The 17,409-nt window shown below is 38.4% G+C and overlaps 1 protein-coding gene across 8 annotated transcripts in view; it reads left to right on the forward strand.

Moving 5' to 3' along the window:
- ZFHX4 (zinc finger homeobox 4) overlaps positions 1 to 17,409 on the forward strand; it is a 181,766-nt gene that overhangs the window by 143,395 nt on the left and 20,962 nt on the right. For 5 of the 8 annotated variants that reach the window (XM_082233705.1, XM_082233710.1, XM_082233706.1 and 2 more), the window contains exons 5-8: positions 1,082 to 1,204; positions 14,342 to 14,478; positions 15,262 to 15,462; positions 16,848 to 16,965. In XM_082233705.1, coding sequence (XP_082089831.1) covers positions 1,082 to 1,204; positions 14,342 to 14,478; positions 15,262 to 15,462; positions 16,848 to 16,965 — 579 coding nt within the window. The remainder of the gene's footprint in view (positions 1 to 1,081; positions 1,205 to 14,341; positions 14,479 to 15,261; positions 15,463 to 16,847; positions 16,966 to 17,409) is intronic. The other 3 variants (XM_082233709.1, XM_082233711.1, XM_082233712.1) reach the window with 3 other exon arrangements.

The raw sequence follows: 17,409 nt of genomic DNA on the forward strand, positions 1-17,409 counted from the left end.
TGAAGGGTTAATTGTATCATGTTCCCTGCGTAAAAGCTCTGCTTATCAAAAGTGAATAGAGGAGTGTATGCAAATGTATGTCTGTGACCTTTTGCCTTTCCAGGGTTAATTTATATGGTCATTAAAGATTTTATGAAATTGAGCAGCCTGGTGTTTTGAATCCCATTTTACCTTCCCCTCCTAATTTGTATAATTCCTACCTGAACTGCGAAATATGACTTTCTTTCTTTTTTTGTTTGTATTGCAATGAAAACAGCATGCTGTGCTGTAGGGAGTTGCAAGTCTGGTTATCTGGTATTACTCAGATTTCTAAAATTCATTAAAATGTGACATCAGCACAGTCAGAGACAAATGATCACAAGATGAAAAGGAACAGTAGGCCTTTCACGGATTAGTGCTACATAGCCCCAGCATAGAAGCTAACTGTATAAACAGATTAATCCACTAGTAGCAGCATAGCTAAGATTTACAGAATAATTAAATTGGGTTGAGTTACTGTGAAGATTTTCATGTAATCTAGCTGGTGTGAACATGTAAGTGAGGTGTGGGTATTGCTGCTTCCTTAGAAGCAATATACCAAGTTGTGTCATTTACCTTGAATAGCTCCTCCTGGAGATGAAAACTGAGAGTTCTCAATGTTTAGATTCAACACAGCACTTACGTATTGCAATTAGCAGGATGTACAGATTCTAATAGGATTTATTTTATTTTTGAAAGCTTTTCTTTGCTTTCAGATATATTGCTGCATGTGCCTTCTTTGTTCAGACCCGACTTGTGTTTACGTTTATTGAGGCAAATCACTTACAGCCAGTGAATGGCAAATATGAAACATCTGATTTGTCACACTGGCTAGCGCTGTGTGTTCTGATAAAGAAATGTTTGCAATTTCTGGACTGAATCTGAAATTTTGCAAATGATTAATCATTAATACCGGATCTCTTTTAAGGTGCTATTCTTTTCACTTATTCCTTTCTGAGAAAAATATATAAATTTAGTGCAGTTCTAATTAAAGAACATGTTTGCAATTAATGTTGAATGGTCCCTAAGTTAGCTTCTTTTAATTTTTTGTGCTCATTCGCAGAAGAACAAGTTGAAGATGCAGAAGGGTCTGCTAAAAGCTCATCAGTGTCTGTTGCTGATGATAAAGACACGTGTGAGAAAGAGAGAAATAATAGTGAAGGCAAAAAAGCTAGTAAAGACTCTGGTAAGATGCTAGAATTTTGTCACTCTTTAAAAAATCTTATTAAATAGTATTTCATTTAAAACCGTCTGGACATTCCTGTTATTATCTACTGCATGTGTATTTTGCATGTGATTTCTATCAGTAGCCTTCCATTGACCTATTTTTAATCATAACCATCTGACAGGATAGATGCGGATAACTTGAAGAATATTACAGGACGACTAGTGAGATTATTTTTTAATCAAATCAGTTTGTGTGCTTGTAATTTTTTAAGCGCCTTTCATTAATCTTAGCTGTACTTGTGATTCCTCTGATGGCATATTAATTTTTCATAAGCGTAGGATTAGATACCACTTGAAAATTTCCCCTGCTTTCAAATTTTGTTTGCCTTGCAGCCCTAAGAATGTAGGAAAGCTTCTGCTCCCACCCCAGCTCCTGTTCTTGATATATGATCACTTAGATTCAGGAATCTTCCTTCTTCCTGGGCATTTATCTAGTATTTAATTGGGGGGAGGGGGAATACAGAAAATCCAGTGAAAAAGTTTGCAGATGATTCAGCCTAAGAAAGAGGAAATATCATTGAAAACGGATTATGAGTTGGGTAATATTGATCTCTGGGAATATACAAAGCCCAGTAATGAAAGCTACTGTCTTTGAAAACAAAACTCTTATGTCATGACATTTACTTGTGCACAAACAAACCCAAGGCCAGCATCTGGCATGGATACACAAGGCTTTTTCTGTGTTTGATTTGGCAAATATGTGACTTCATCCATGCTTTTTATGTATGAGATGGAAATCTATGGTCACAATGAATATTACATTGGCTACTTCTGCTGCACGCTATTCCTAGTTACATTATGCTGGATTCATTGAAGCAGAAGAAGTGCTGAAACAGGTTGAAGCCTATTAGTTTCAGGTAGTCATATATCTTTCCCTTGTATTCCAATGACAGCAGCATATAAAAGTGCTTGTATTCACTATAAAGATGTTTAGTTATACAGAAAATACCATTTTACATGCAAGTTTAGTAAAAACTGAATTGGCCGATATTTCTTAAAGTACTCCTAAAATATTGTTTAAAACATAGTGAAGATACTGATGGGTATTTATGCCATATTTATTTAAGGAATAAATCTCATCTTGCATTTGGTTTTCAATGATGGGAAGTTTTCTTTCTGTACCTCCCAGATGACACTTGCCATTCGTCTGTCGTTTATTTCAACCCAACATTTCAAAATGTTATGGCCAGTCTCTATTACCATTGAGAAACCTACATTGCACTGAGTTTATTAAGCTTTTGAAATCCAGGGACCTGTTTATAGTGACTCTATGTTTGTAGGCTTCTTTTTAAGTATGCTTATCCCTTTCTTGAAATACATTCTCTGAGAGAGGTAATGGACAGAAGAACTTTCTGCTCAGGCTCATTACTAAGTCCACACGGAAGTGTCATGGAAAAAATTGGCAAAGCCACTTGTGAAACATTTTCCATGTGCTTCATCAAAAAAGCATTGTAATATCTTTCAGAGATCTTATGCACCTAGTTTATCTACTGGAAAGACCTCAGAACTTAGAATAAGCCATGATGTTAATGGGCTAATAGGCAAAAATGGTGGTTGTCAGTAGAAAGAGTGTGGGGAAATTTCTAAGATTCCATGAGAATTATACTTTTGGATGGACCAGGTTTAATTTGGACCAACCAATGCTGGAGTGTTTGCTGAAGAACAGCAACCAAAAAACTGTGTAAGATAGTTTTAGCTTGAAAATCGTTCGTATTTCAAATTCTCAATCTCACCTTTTGAATTCTTTGATAGACCTCTCTAAACTAATTCTGCATTATCAGGCATTCATTCAAAAGGCTTAATTCTCAGCACAGCTAACTACTATGCATAATGACCACATAACTGCTTATGTATAATTGAATGTTAATTTAGGCTTTCTTCTCCTGAATTAAGTGTTGAAAATCTTGCCAAAGAAGTCCCAGGAAAACCAATATGTTAATCACAGCTTTAACAAGTTAGACAGAAAAATACTATCACCACTCTTTAGCATCAAATCTATTAGAAAAGGAAGGATTAACATGTTTAGTGCCCAAACAGTTCTGTAAACTGTTGTTCTGCCTTGCCTTCCTTATCTCAAACTGAGGCTTTCAAACAGAGACTTGGCAATAATCAAGCTATGTTTGCTGAATATTCATTCAGTAGGCAAGAGCCTCCTAATGCCTCATTTATATTGTCATTTAAATCTAGTGCCACTTTAGATTAATTATAATCCAAATTACATCTCAACGTAGTGTAAGAATTAATACGGAATTTACCCAGATTAATATATTTGCATTGAAAATGTAATATGTTTCTGACATGGCTAAGGGGAACACTGTTTAACAAAGTAGTAAACACAAGAAGCAATGGAAATTCACCTTCATTATTGTAATAAAAGTTATCATTTAATTCTACTCTAATTAGAAATACTACTGTACTAGCTTTTATAATTTTTGAATTATTTTGGATTTGACTAATATGTCAGAAGTTCTAAATTATACATTTTAAATCAAATTCAGTATAAATAATGAACCAGTATGCTTATAGGGTTTTTAGTACTTTATTTGTGCACACAATGTACTGAATTTCCAGACTTATTAACATAACCTTTTTCATAGCTTTTTTTTTTAAAAAAAATGTTGCGAATCCCTTACATCTGACTATTCTACTTTTACAGCGCTCCCTCATACACGTTTACTCATAAAATCCACTGTATTAAGTAAAACTTGCTCTTTGCTAGGAATGCATAGGACTGCAGCCTTAAATGCTTATTTTTAATTCAGTGCTGCTTTGGACTTAAATGGATCACTTTTCTGTTTCAGTACTTGTGCAAAAATGTAGAAAAGTTTGATAATTAGTCGTATTAGACATAGGATGAGAAATAATTTGTCACAGAAAAATAGGTAACAGATCTTACACAAGCATTGTGTTCCATATGAGGCCTACTTCATATATTAAACCCTCATGTGAGCATCGACCAGGCAGTGCAGCATACAGTGGTGCCCCGCAAGACAAATGCCTCGCAAGACGGAAAACTCGCTAGACGAAAGAGTTTTCCGTTTTGGAGGTGCTTCGCAAAACGAATCTCCTATGGGCTTGCTTCGCAAGACGACAATGTCTTGCGAGTTCCGGCTGGTTTTTTCCCCTCCCCCCCTTTTTCTAAGCCGCTAAGCCACTTATCAGCTGATCCGATCAGCAGATAAGCCGCTAATAGCGCTAATCCGCTAATCCATCAATGGGCTGGCTTTGCAAGACGAAAAAACCGCTAGACGAAGAGAATCACAGAACGGATTCTTTTCGTCTTGCGAGGCACCACTGTATTCTGGTCACCTCATAAATCAATCAATGACATGGAATTTGCTCTTCCCAGTGCTGCACAGTTTTGGTAACAGCCGATGTTCATGTGACACATTCTTCACTACGGGACTAAATCACAATGGCAGCATTCTCACCTGAAACTAAACCAAATCTCTTGGCTCAGTGTGAAACAACTTGCACCTGCACCCTTTCCAGAGACTTTTCTTCACCTTTCGCATGTGGCAAAATTAACCAGGATTCTGGAATTAACCATACATTTCCATAATGTGTGAACCCTCGCTTAAAAAAAAAAAATCCAAATTGTTAAGACAGCTTTAAACCATATCCTGGCTTGTTTTGAAACCTTAATCCTGGTTTCTTTTCTCACATATTCGATGGGTGGGGCAAAGTGGCAGGAAAGGAAATGCAAGCAAGTGCACATCATTTGTGCATATGGTGGCTTTCTGAGCCAGAATTTTTGACTTAAACATAAATGGGGCATAGTCACATTAAGCCGAATACTAGCATTTATGCCCCACAATGTTAATTAAACATGATAACATGGAGGCATTTTGCGTAGCTTCCACACGTGGAATATAAAGCAGACATAAGTGTTCGATACACAGTAATTTAGATCTATGTTGTCTTATCAACTGTCTTTAAGATGCAGAGGTGATATACATGTAGAAAACCCTTATTTACACTTTTCCAAATCTCCTTATTAAATAATGCATTGTCAGTTCAATGAATAGTACAAGTGTCACATAAATCAGACCATACCCCTTTAAACTGCTGCTGTTTTGGCAACAGCTAGTTGTGCAAAGGTTTAACTTTGGCTCACTCCCTTCACAGGAAACTTGTTAAAATACCAAATTCACCACACAGAGAACATACTAGACCTAGTCTGTGTACTGCATTGGTTCTAATGGATATAGATTAAGAGGCAGAGCAGTCCAGTGACCCCAGCTAAAATACAGTTAATTTGTTCTCTGTTTTATATTTTTGTTTGGATATGAAGTGTTGCTAATATTATGCATCTAACTTCTAACATTTAAGAAATGAAAAGGTAACAGCTATTTTTTTCTAGCTGGAAGTACTTGCTCCTGCCACTCTTTCCAGACACAGATGCCCCTGTCTCTTGCTCCATGATAAAAAAAAATAGAGCTAGCACTTTCAATCAGGTATAGAAATATTTGTTATTTATCTAGGGGATTTCCTCCCCACCCCCTTTCTAATTTTAACAGGGGCTTAATGGAAGACAGGGCTTACCTGCCTTTAGTTCTGGAAATTTAATTTGCAGAGCTCAAACCTCAGACATTTGAAATAATAATTTTGAAATGGTTTTCCTGCATCACTGAATAGTCATAACAAATCTGGAATGTGGGCAAAAAGTTTCCATGGCTGAGTGTATCATATTCATAGCACAGGTACTGGTACCTCTCATATGAGAACGTAAGTACTGATCTAAATTTATCTTGGTAAGGTGCTGAAACCTTGAAAGAACACTAGTGTGTTCTTGTGCAGTACTGTGCTAGAAAAGCTTATCTTGTTTTTCTTAGATTTAATTCTTATACTTAAGTAATTTTTATTACCAATACACATGTCAAAAATGGAACTGAAGATTTGTTTCCTGATGCATGTATTATGGCCATCAACTATGGGAATCATCCTATAGAAGTAAACACTTATCAATTTAGCTATATAGAAGGAAACAAACCGTGGTTAAACAATAGTATGAATGAATATCAGTTCTAAAAGTAGTACAGTGGTACCTTGGTTTACAACCATAATCCATTCCGGAGGTCTATTTGTTAACCAAAACAGGTTGTAACCCAAGGCGCGCTTTCGCCAATGGGGCCTCCCAAAAAGAATTGTTCTTAATCCCAAAGAAATGGGTTGTAATCCAAAAAAGGTTGCAAACTGGGACACACACTTCTGGGTTTGACATGTTTAACTTTAACAGGGAGAAATGTAAAGTATTGCACTTGGGCAAAAAAAATTAGAGGCACAAATACAAGATGGGTGACACCTGGCTTGAGAGCAGTACATGTGAAAAGGATCTAGGAGTCTTGGTTGACCACAAACTTGACATGAGCCAACAGTGTGACGCGGCAGCTAAAAAAGCCAATGCAATTCTGGGCTGCATCAATAGGAGTATAGCATCTAGATCACCTGGAGTACTGTGTCCAGTTCTGGGCACCACAGTTCAAGAAGGACACTGACAAACTGGAACGTGTCCAGAGGAGGGCAACCAAAATGGTCAAAGGCCTGGAAACGATGCCTTATGAGGAACGGCTAAGGCAGCTGGGCATGTTTAGCCTGGAGAAGAGGAGGTTAAGGGGTGATATGATAGCCATGTTCAAATATATAAAAGGATGTCATATAGAGGAGAGAGAAAGGTTGTTTTCTGCTGCTCCAGAGAAGCGGACACGGAGCAATGGATCCAAACTACAAGAAAGAAGATTCCACCTAAACCTTAGGAAGAACTTCCTGACAGTAAGAGCTGTTCGACAGTGGAATTTGCTGCCAAGGAGTGTGGTGGAGTCTCCTACTTTGGAGGTCTTTAAGCAGAGGCTTGACAACCATATGTCAGGAGTGCTCTGATGGTGTTTCCTACTTGGCAGGGGGTTGGACTCGATGGCCCTTGTGGTCTATTCCAACTCTATGATTCTATGACTCTATGTTTGTAATCCAAAATGTATGCAAACCAAGACATATGCAAACCAAGGTACCACTGTACTGTATTGGATATCCCAATGTGGTAGAGGTAGCAGGTCTATGCTTTGGTATACTGTATTTGTGATCAGGTGGAACATATTGTGAAGGATAAGATAACAAACAGAATAACAAGTCTTGCTGAAGCAGAAACAGCCTGGCTTCTGCAAGGGCAAGTCATGTCTCACAAACCTATTAGCTTTTTAATAATGTCAACAAGCATATAGATAGAAGTGATCCAGTTAACATAGTATACTTGGACTTTCAAAAAGCTTTTCACAAGGTAGAAAGTAGAGTCCCCCAAGGATTGATAGTGGGACCTGTGCTTTTTAATGTGTTCATAAACAATTTAGAGTTAGCAGTGAGCAGTGAGGTGACCAGGTTTTCTGATGATACTATTGTTCTGGGTCATTAAAACAATAAGTGATTTTGAAGAGTTCTAAAAGGATCTCTCCAAACTTCTTGAATGGTCAATAGAATGGCAGGTGCAATTCAATGTAACAAGTATAAAGTGATGTACGTTGGGGCAAAATGCATTAATTTCACTTGTATGCTTCTGGAAGCTGAACTGGGGGTGACTGGCCTAGAATGAAATATTGGAGCCATAATGGAAAGCTCAATGAAGATGTCAACTCAGTGTGTGGCAGTTGTGAAAAAGGCAAATTCCATGCTAGGAATCATTGAGAAATAAATTGAAAATAAAACTGTCAATATAGTGCCATTATACTGTGTACAGTTCTGGTTGTCTCACTTTAAAAAGAATATTGTAGAGTTGTTAAAGTTTGTGAAATTATGCATTGAGAAAGTGGATAGAGGAATTATTTTCTTTCTCTCTCATAACAATAGAACTTGTAGACATCCAATGAAGCTGAATATTGGAAGATTCATAACATAAAAGGTAGTACACTACTTCATGCAGCACATAGCTAAACTATGGATCTTGCTCCCACAGGAGGCCGTGATGGCCACCAACTTGGATGGCTTTAAAAGAGGATTGGATAATTTCATGAGCTGTAAGGCTATTAATTGCTATTAACCATGATGTTTATGCTGTGTCTCCACAGTTGGAGGCGGTAATGTTGCTGAATACAAGTTGCCGTAAACCACAGTGGGAGTAGGGAAAGACTCTTCTTGTGCCCGGGTCCTGCTTGCAGGTTTCATAAAAGCATTTGGTTGGCCACTGTGATAACAGGACAGTGCACTAGATGAGGCATTGGTCTGGTTCAGCAGGCCCTTCTTATGTCCTTATCAATACTGATGTAGATGTGGTGGTCATGGTGTTTCTGTTGGGGTATATGTACTGTATAGGTTTTCAGAATTTACAGGACAATGGGAAGTTAGAACACAGTACAGTGGTACCTCGCAAGACGAATGCCTCACAAGACAAAAAACTCGCTAGACGAAAGGTTTTTCCGTTTTCGATTTGCCTCGCAAGACGAATTTCACCTATGGGCTTGCTTTGCAAGACGAAAACGTCTCGCGACTTTGTTTCCTTTGTCTAAAAACAAAGACATGTTTTGTTTATAAAGTTAATTTATTTTCCCTTCAATTTTTGAACTGCTCTTTACAGTATGTGTGACTTTAAAGAGCAGTTAATAAACTGTTGTTGTACCAAATTTGGCTTTGTTTGGACTTTTTTTGACCATAGGAACACATTAATTGATTTTCAATGCATTCCTATGGGATTTCGTGATTCATAAGACGAAAAATTCGCTAGACGACAAAACTTGCGGAACGAATTAATTTCGTCTTGCGGGGCACCACTGTATTCACTTGATAACTAAGCATTTCATTTCCAAAAATATCTGCATTTTAATGCCTTATCAAATCGAGATTCAAAAATTCAAAAACATTTAAACACGACGTCAAATCAAAGCAGCAACATCAATCAAGCTTCCTACAAATATGAACACCTAAGGTATAGGAATTGTTCATAGTACTGTTAATCTTGTGTCATGTGGTGGTTCAAGGGCATTGACACATTGAGTTTGCCAAATGTGTCTGTTTTGCAAATACAAATGATTTTGAGAATCCAGCATGAAGTTTTTTTTGTTCAGATTGGCATGAAAGGAGAGTCTAGTAGTGAAAAATTTCCAAAAGTACTTATCTTTCAATATTATATCAATTATCAGAACTGACTCTCAGTTGGTATAAATCATAGATTTGATTAACACTATAGCTCTTGTTTTAGGGGGTACATTGACATTGACATGTCAACTCTGAGACAACTCTGAGTTTTTTTGTGCATATTTTTCCTGCTTCCTCAAAGGCATTTTGTCATCAAACCAGATTTTCAGGCAAAATTCTCTGGAAAAAAATGTATAATGTGATATGCAGAAATTCAATGATGACACTCTCTGACCCATATAGACCGCAACAATACATTTTATAATGTATTTTGTGTGTTTTTATCTTGTAATTTTGTATTGTGAACCGCCCTGAGCTCTACAAATGGCGGGCAGTATACTAATTTAATAATAAACACCACAATATCAACAACATGGCTGCTGTCACAGTCCTGGTATGCATCTCTTCAGTGTTGTGCAGCAGACCTATTTCATGTGGTTAGAAGTCTTTCTTATCATGGCCAGCAAGAATAGCTCTTGGGACCTATTTGCCAACTATTGCACAAATAAAATCACTTTCATGGTTTCTGACTTAGACACCACTTAGAATCAGAGATGGTTTTAACTTGAGGTCCATCTGGTAATTTAAACTTGTCCATCCAGAGGTTGTGGACTAGGTTATTTGCAGAACTAAGGCCAACCACTAAATATGTTAATGGCTCTCTGATTGAGGCTGCTTGCAGCCTTAAAAGATGCAGTGTTTCAGATCATTTGGGGGTGAGTTGTGGGGGTTTAGGGAAATACCGTATTTTTCGCCCCATAGGGCGCACCGCCCCATAGGACACACCTAGTTTTTTTGTGGGGGGAAATAAAGAAAAAAAGATCTCCCAATCCCAGCCCCGAGAACAGCCTGCTATCTGCAAGCCTAGGGAGGCCAGCGGTAAGTCGCGCCGGTCTCCCCAGGCTTCGGAATGCAGGCAGCTCTGTGCAGCCATCGGGAGGTGGGCGTGAAGTGGCGCCGGTCTCCCGAGGACTGCACAGAGCTTCCTGAAGCCTGGAGAGCGAGAGGGGTCGGTGCGCACCGACCCCTCTTGCTCACCAGGCTTCAGCAAAAGCCTGCATTCGCCCCATAGGACGCACAGACATTTCCCCTTCATTTTTGGAGGGGGAAAAGTGCGTCCTATAGGGCGAAAAATACGGTAAATTTATATCTGAACAATCCTAACATCTCACATCCAGTATCAAACCTCCCATTTTGGGTAAAAGTTTGAAGTATGTGGTGACATCTCTGGTCCAGGCTGATAGTAAGATCCTTTCCAATCAGGTTTTGGAACAGAAACTACCTTGATTGCTCTTGGTGTTTGTCCTTGGCTAGAGTTTGTACTTAGATGGAGGACTGGTTTATGTGGGGTGTGATGGTTGAATTTTCTGGAAGTGGGAACTGCTTATTCCCAAGAGGGACTCAATGTGGTGCTGGAAGACTGCTATTTTACCCCATGGAACAGCGTTCCAGCTTCTTTCCCATGCTTTTTAACATCTGCACAAAACCCCTGGAGGTATAGGTTGAAGTGTCATCACTAGTCTGCTTGTTTTCGTTTTCTAATCCCAGGGAGGAAGTGTTGCTAACAAACCAGTGTGTGAAGTTGGTTCAGGAGATACTAGGTAGACAGACAGAAACATATTCAGAATAATACAGAATTAAGTGGGCTAAATTCCTGGTATAAGTGCTCCCTTGAAGTAATGGTTGTGCAACCTGGGGTACTTTTTAGTCGGGCACTGTGAGTGTATTTTACTAACTTCAGCTGATTCATCACCAGCCTTTCCTGGAGAAGGTAGATCTGGCTTGTCGCTTCCATACAGAGTTAATATGCTCTCTATGGGCTGCCTTCAAACAGAGTCTGGAAAATTCAGTTGATGTTGCCAGGCTGTTGTATGGCACTAAAAGATCAGAGTGTATAGATCGATCTTCATCTGTATTGGATGCCCATTTGTTTCTGAGGTTGATGTTTAAGTGCTTGTATTGACTAGTATCGAATTAAATGGCTTATAACCGCATTGCCACAGAAAGTGTCTGCTATCATACAAAGGGTTGTAGCTCTGTTGTAGAGCACGTGGTTGGAATGCAAAAGGTCCCAGATTCAATCCCTGGCATCTGCAACAGAAGAAAACTCCTGCCTGAAACCCTAGTGGTCAGGGTGCACTAGGGATGGTTGCAGGCCTAATGACGCCAGCCAGGCCATTTTGTCCAAGCCACATTCCACCTGCCCATCAGTGATGTCATATATGATGTCCAATGCGAGCAGCTAAAAACATGGCTAGGGTGGGACAAAATGGGCTTCTGAAGCCCTGCCAATCAGGTGATAGGCAGGGCTTCTAAAATGCTGCACATCTGCCTTCTGAAGTGTGGTGGGACTCCAAAATGCGTTCCAGGAATCTCTGCATGAGGTTTCTAAAGAGCCCTGCATGGTGCTTTGATTGTTTGAGGCTTCAAAATGTGATGGGCATACCAGTTTTCCTATTGCTACGTTCTTAATTTGCCCAGACTATGAGATCAGATAAGGTGATGTCAGCTAGGTAGAAAAAGAGAATCTAACTACCTTCCCAGAGCTAAGCTCTGCCTTTATCCGTCTTTAGCCAACTTTTATTTCAGTCAGCTTTTAAGGTATGATCTCCTATCTGCTTGAATTTTTAGTTTGCTACTGATGTCTTTTAAATCCTTTAATTGTTTTTATTTACAGTTAAAGATTCTGAAATTGCAAAGGAGATAAATTTGGAATGCACATTTGACGCAGCAAAGTGAATCCCCCCCCCAAATCATCTTAACATTAAAAGGGAAGTCAGATATAAAGTGCACCTTTAAAACAGCACAATTAGGAAGAGACTAAAAATATTATCTTAAGTCTCCCAATCTTGCCTATGGTGGTTCATGATGGGTGATGGCTGTGGGAGCTCAGGCTCGATGACCTGGGTTTGCACTAAGAGGCAGACAAGAAGCAGTCTTCTGGCCTCTTCACCAGCCTCAGCTTCTGTAGCTGGAGTCAGCTAGGGCCCCACCCTCCCGGGCTAGGTGGGAAAAGGCCTGCAAGGCAGGGAGCAGGACTTCCAGAATTCACAGCCAAGGGAGACACCAACTGTGTAGCTTTCCAATGCATGGAGTATATTTTCACCGCCTTTTACAAAACCTTTTGGCTCCTTGTTTCTCATAAGTCTTTACTTTTTTAAAAAAAAAAAGTCACTTGAAATGCCATCCTGTTGATTTATAGGAAGTGCAGGGGTGTGTTGCTACAAGTGAATCAGAAGTAAGTTATCATGCTTCTGTGTTTAATACAGTATTCCAATAATGCAAATATTTAGTATTTTGTTAATATGGCTTAAAGTTGGAATGACTGGGAAATCATATATTTTTGGTCTTAAAATAATGTTGTTCCTTAACATCATAGGCAACTTGCAAAATTAATTTAAAAAAAACCCCAAAGGCAAGGCCCTGGCTGTTACTATGCAATCCATTGTGTTCATGTTGATCAATCAGTCATTCTGTTAAAAATGTCAGAGAAGATACTTTTACCACCAATACTAGCGTGCTCCTAATTAAATTTAACAATTGGGATGAAATACAGGAATCAGTTCAATGCATTTATCATAAACTGCATTCATATATTTAAAAAGTACCTACACAAAAAATATATTTGACCCTTTCATAATATGTCTTCTTAATTAGTACAGTGTTTTATATATATTTTTCAAATGATGCCCCCATTTTTCAAAGGTATATCCATTTTTGTCATCCTCTCAAGGTCCTGTTTTCCTGATATTTTCTACAACTATTTTTTAAAGCTTTTGTTTCAGTAATTGCCATAACCTTATTTTAAAATTAAAGCTAGGTTATTAGACAACAAGTTTCAATTTGTTCATTTATATGAACTCCATGTGGATTTTGAAAATCAAGATAAATCTTCATGCACAACATACAGTCAGATTACCCCTGGACAATATATTTATGTTGGGTCTGATAGCAATCAATGGTTTAGCTTCATTGCATTTCAAGATGTATTTGCACCCAGTTGTCCAGTGATAGTGTCCTCACCCTGGAAATAATTTAGTTGCAAATTGACTGGAAGATGGTGAAAATTGAAAGTTAAAATTAGAAATACTCATAATAAACAGCAGAAAAAAGGTCAGATGATGCCACGCTATGATGAGATTGGAATGGCTGGTAAATGAGGTTTTGTGTTTGTCGTGAGATGTATGTGACATGCCTACCCAATGCTGTTGTAATATCCAGCCTAGCAGAAGAGATTATCTGGCAAATTGACACTGGAAAGAATTTTCTTATGGACTGGGAAATTAGAATTGCGCTCTTTTCTTTGATGTGTGCAATCCTCACTGTATTATGCAGCTAGCTCAAACTGAATATTAAATATATAATTTAATACATACTGTTAAAAATATCTTAAAATAATAATACTATTATTGCTTTTAAAAACATTGTAGAAACATTTAAACATCAGGTAAACATTCAGTGCAACAAAATGACTGATCTTTGTGTACAATTAATTTTTAGCTGTTCAATAACCTTTCTTTTTTCATAGGGGTTACTAAATTTGGTAATGTGGTGGCTTTATTTGAATAACATAATAATTGTGCTCCTTCGATATTTTAAAGGGGGAAATAATATTTAAATGCTTTCAAATTAAATGAAGAACAAAGAATTGAAGGTGAAACTTGTTTCTCTTAATGTGGTATAAAATTTCAGACTGAGATACTAGAGAGAGCTAGTTATTGATTACTGTTTAGAGCAACATAAGGTTATCTAAACAAGAGAGAAGAGTACATTTTTAATGTATTTATAGAGTCTGCTCTGCTTCAGAGATAAGTGTGCTGTCACCTTTGTACCTGTTCAGTTTCAAAAATGGTTTAACTTTAATAAGGAGCCCTGCAATATTTAAAATTGCAGTAAGACACCCTAAGGGGTTGCAGTCACAGTAAACCCAGCAATCTGTTAGCTATTTATAATGTATTTTTACATGTTGTCTTGGAAGCAGGAATAAACACACCAGAGAAGGAACCAAAAGTCATTACTACCGCAGGGGAACAACCACTACTTCCGGCTAAAGAAGAAGATGGCGCACCCAAAAAGTCCAAACTTTCTGAGGAAAATAAGTTTGGTCACGAACAGGTAAAGTGTATTGTTAGATCCTTACTGCCTTGTAGCATTGTTTTTCTTATGTCATAAATATTTTGGGGGTGAATTCCTATGTCATGATAATTCATCAGGTGCTATGTTGGCCCTGCCAACTCAGACCAGTTGGAAAACCTTGTTCCTCTAGTTCATCTTCCTTGTCAGTGTTGCAAAAAGATAAAAGGGCCCACATTTATCATAAGAAGCAAATCCCTATGTCAGAACTAGTTACCAGAGCACTATATGTGCATGTTTGGAAGCTTGGGAGACCTACAGAGGAAAAAAATTAAAAATCCAGAATCCCAAAGAGAACATGTCCAAAACTTACCCCAGCTACCATTATCTGATATTTTAAGCCACAGGTGCTTTATTTCTTTCCAGATGATTGCTGACTGGCCACTCAATAGATACTGTGTTATAAAATAACAGGTGTCATGAGATAAAAATTATAAAACTGTATAAGCTAAGGAGTTCACTTACATGTTATCCAAACTCTTCTTTTGCTGCCAAAATTCACCCCCCATGACTAGTCAGGTCTCCTCCTTCCTTCTAAACCTGCACCTTTTTATGGCAGTGGTCTTCCCATGTGAGTTGTGTATCTGGGTATTGATAGAGGCTGAAGGTAGTGAGGAATTGATGGAAGATACTGTAGGTGGCAGGCAACAGAGAAGATGCACCATCTTGAAAAGAGGGCCAGTAATACTGTAGTGACAGACGATTTGCTCAGGGCGTTAAGCAAGCTTTGTCTAATGGGCTGAATCTTTCTTGGATGTTTTTCAGTTTTACCAGTGCCCTTATTGTAACTACAATAGCAGGGACCCAAATCGTATCCAGATGCACGTCCTGTCACAGCATTCTATGCAGCCTGTTATCTGCTGTCCCCTCTGCCAAGATGTCCTGAGCAACAAAATGCATCTTCAGCTGCATCTGACCCATTTGCACAGTGTGTCTCCTGACTGTGTAGAGAAACTGCTTATGACAGTAAGTGTCTAAAATGCTGATGCACATTTGACAAGTACATGGACTGTAAATGATGCTGAATATATTATGGCATTGTAGATAGAGCTAGAGACTTGGAACCTGGGCTCCTGAGATTTCTTCGTAGTCCTGCCAATAACTTAGTACATCCCTTTGGCCTATTCATTTAACCCTAATTTTCAAAGACACAAGAATCTGAAGCACTCATTAAAAACAACCTTTCAAGATCAAGGCACTCACCTCAGTGCCTCCATGCACATCCTAAACTGGTTCTACTACTATCTTTCCCCACAGGGGAACTTTTAGTCTTAATTTACTGTAAACAGTGTTCTGAGGGCTAAATACCCAAGAAGTTACTGTTTGCTGGCAATTTTATGAGAAGTGGTAAATTGTGAAGAAACAGATAAAAGTACCAGAATGTTTTTATATTTACAGGATGGGGGAGATGAAACCTTTATTAGTAATAGGACAGGATCCTAGCCTTATAGTTCACTATAATTTTCAAAAGAGTATCTTGATTGAAAAACAGGGTAATAAATATGAGGCAATTAAAAAAAGGTTATAGTAATATGGTGGCAGGAAAGTTAAAAGGCTAAAAGCGTTTGTGTGGCTACTGCTTTATGTAGTGTTATTTAAAACGTGTATCAGCAACTTATGTTGCCTAGAATTTACTATCACACTGTCTTCCATATTCTTTCCTTTCTTAATTATGATCAAACCTGACTCAGATATCACAAAAGCTCTAATGTGTTGTGAAGTATTATGTGAAAGCATCTTTAGAATTCTAGGTCTGGCATGTGCTGGAAGAGAATCAGTTGTGATTTAAGGTCCTAAATGCAAAGCAGGAACCCCATATCAGAGGTATATATGCCTAAGCAAAATCAGTAGAAGTTGCCACCAGATTTGGAAAAAAAGAGTCCCTCCCAATTTCAAGATTTGACCATTATACCAATTGGCACAAACTGGATTGTACTAGTACTCTCAGAAGTAGTTATTTTGTTTTGCCTTTTCTCAGCAGCTGCTTAAAGTGCGCTTTTGACGTGTAACAGAAAGTGAGCCTTTCAATAGCTCTCCTTACCTGTCTTGCTAGGGACATTTTGGTTAGTAATCCTGCATCCACACCATTTTCACTGCTACACCTGTGAGCTTAATTCCAAGATTAATCAAACAGTTAGTTGTTTCAGTTGGCCATATGTGATAAACAGTGCAATTCTCTTGGTGAGCACAGTATCATGCCTGATGATGATGATGATGATTAGTACCCTGTCCATCTGACTGGGTCTCCCCAGCCACTCTGGGCAGCTTCCAACAAAGATTAAAAATACATTAAAATGTCACACATTAAAATCTTCCCTGAGTTGTGTGTATGTGTGTTGTTGTTTTTAAAGGTTCCTGTACCAGATGTGATGATGCCTAATAGTATGCTACTGCCAGCAGCTGCTTCAGAGAAATCTGACTGTGATGCCTCTGCAAGTCTGACAGCTGAAGGATCTGGGAAATATTCAGGTATTGCAAGAAAAAGCCAAGCCTACAGAGGGCGAGCATTGCAGTCTTTTGTTGATAAACCTCCTCTCCTTTTGGGGTGTGCTTGCTATATTAACCAAAGAAAAATAAGGCCTGATTTTATTCAGCAGTGTTTCATGCACTTTTATAGCATACAGTATATGTATATATGTTTCTTTGAACAGATACAACATCTAGGTTGGGTTACATATTTTAAGACTTGTAGGCTGCATTCAGTCCAACCAATCTATGCCCCTAGTCCATACAGCTACCTACTGTATGGTAAAGGAAAAAGGTAAAGGACCCTGGAGGGAGCCAGCGTTTGTCCACAGACAACTTTCAGGGTCCTGTGGCCAGCATGACTAAATTACTACTGGCTCACATAGGACTGTGATGAGTGCCAAAGCACATGGAAATGCTGTTTATCTTCTCATCACAGTGGGACCT

Source organism: Podarcis vaucheri (genome assembly GCF_965113315.1).
Source record: "Podarcis vaucheri genome assembly, chromosome: 8".
Taxonomy (NCBI): Eukaryota; Metazoa; Chordata; class Lepidosauria; order Squamata; family Lacertidae; genus Podarcis; species Podarcis vaucheri.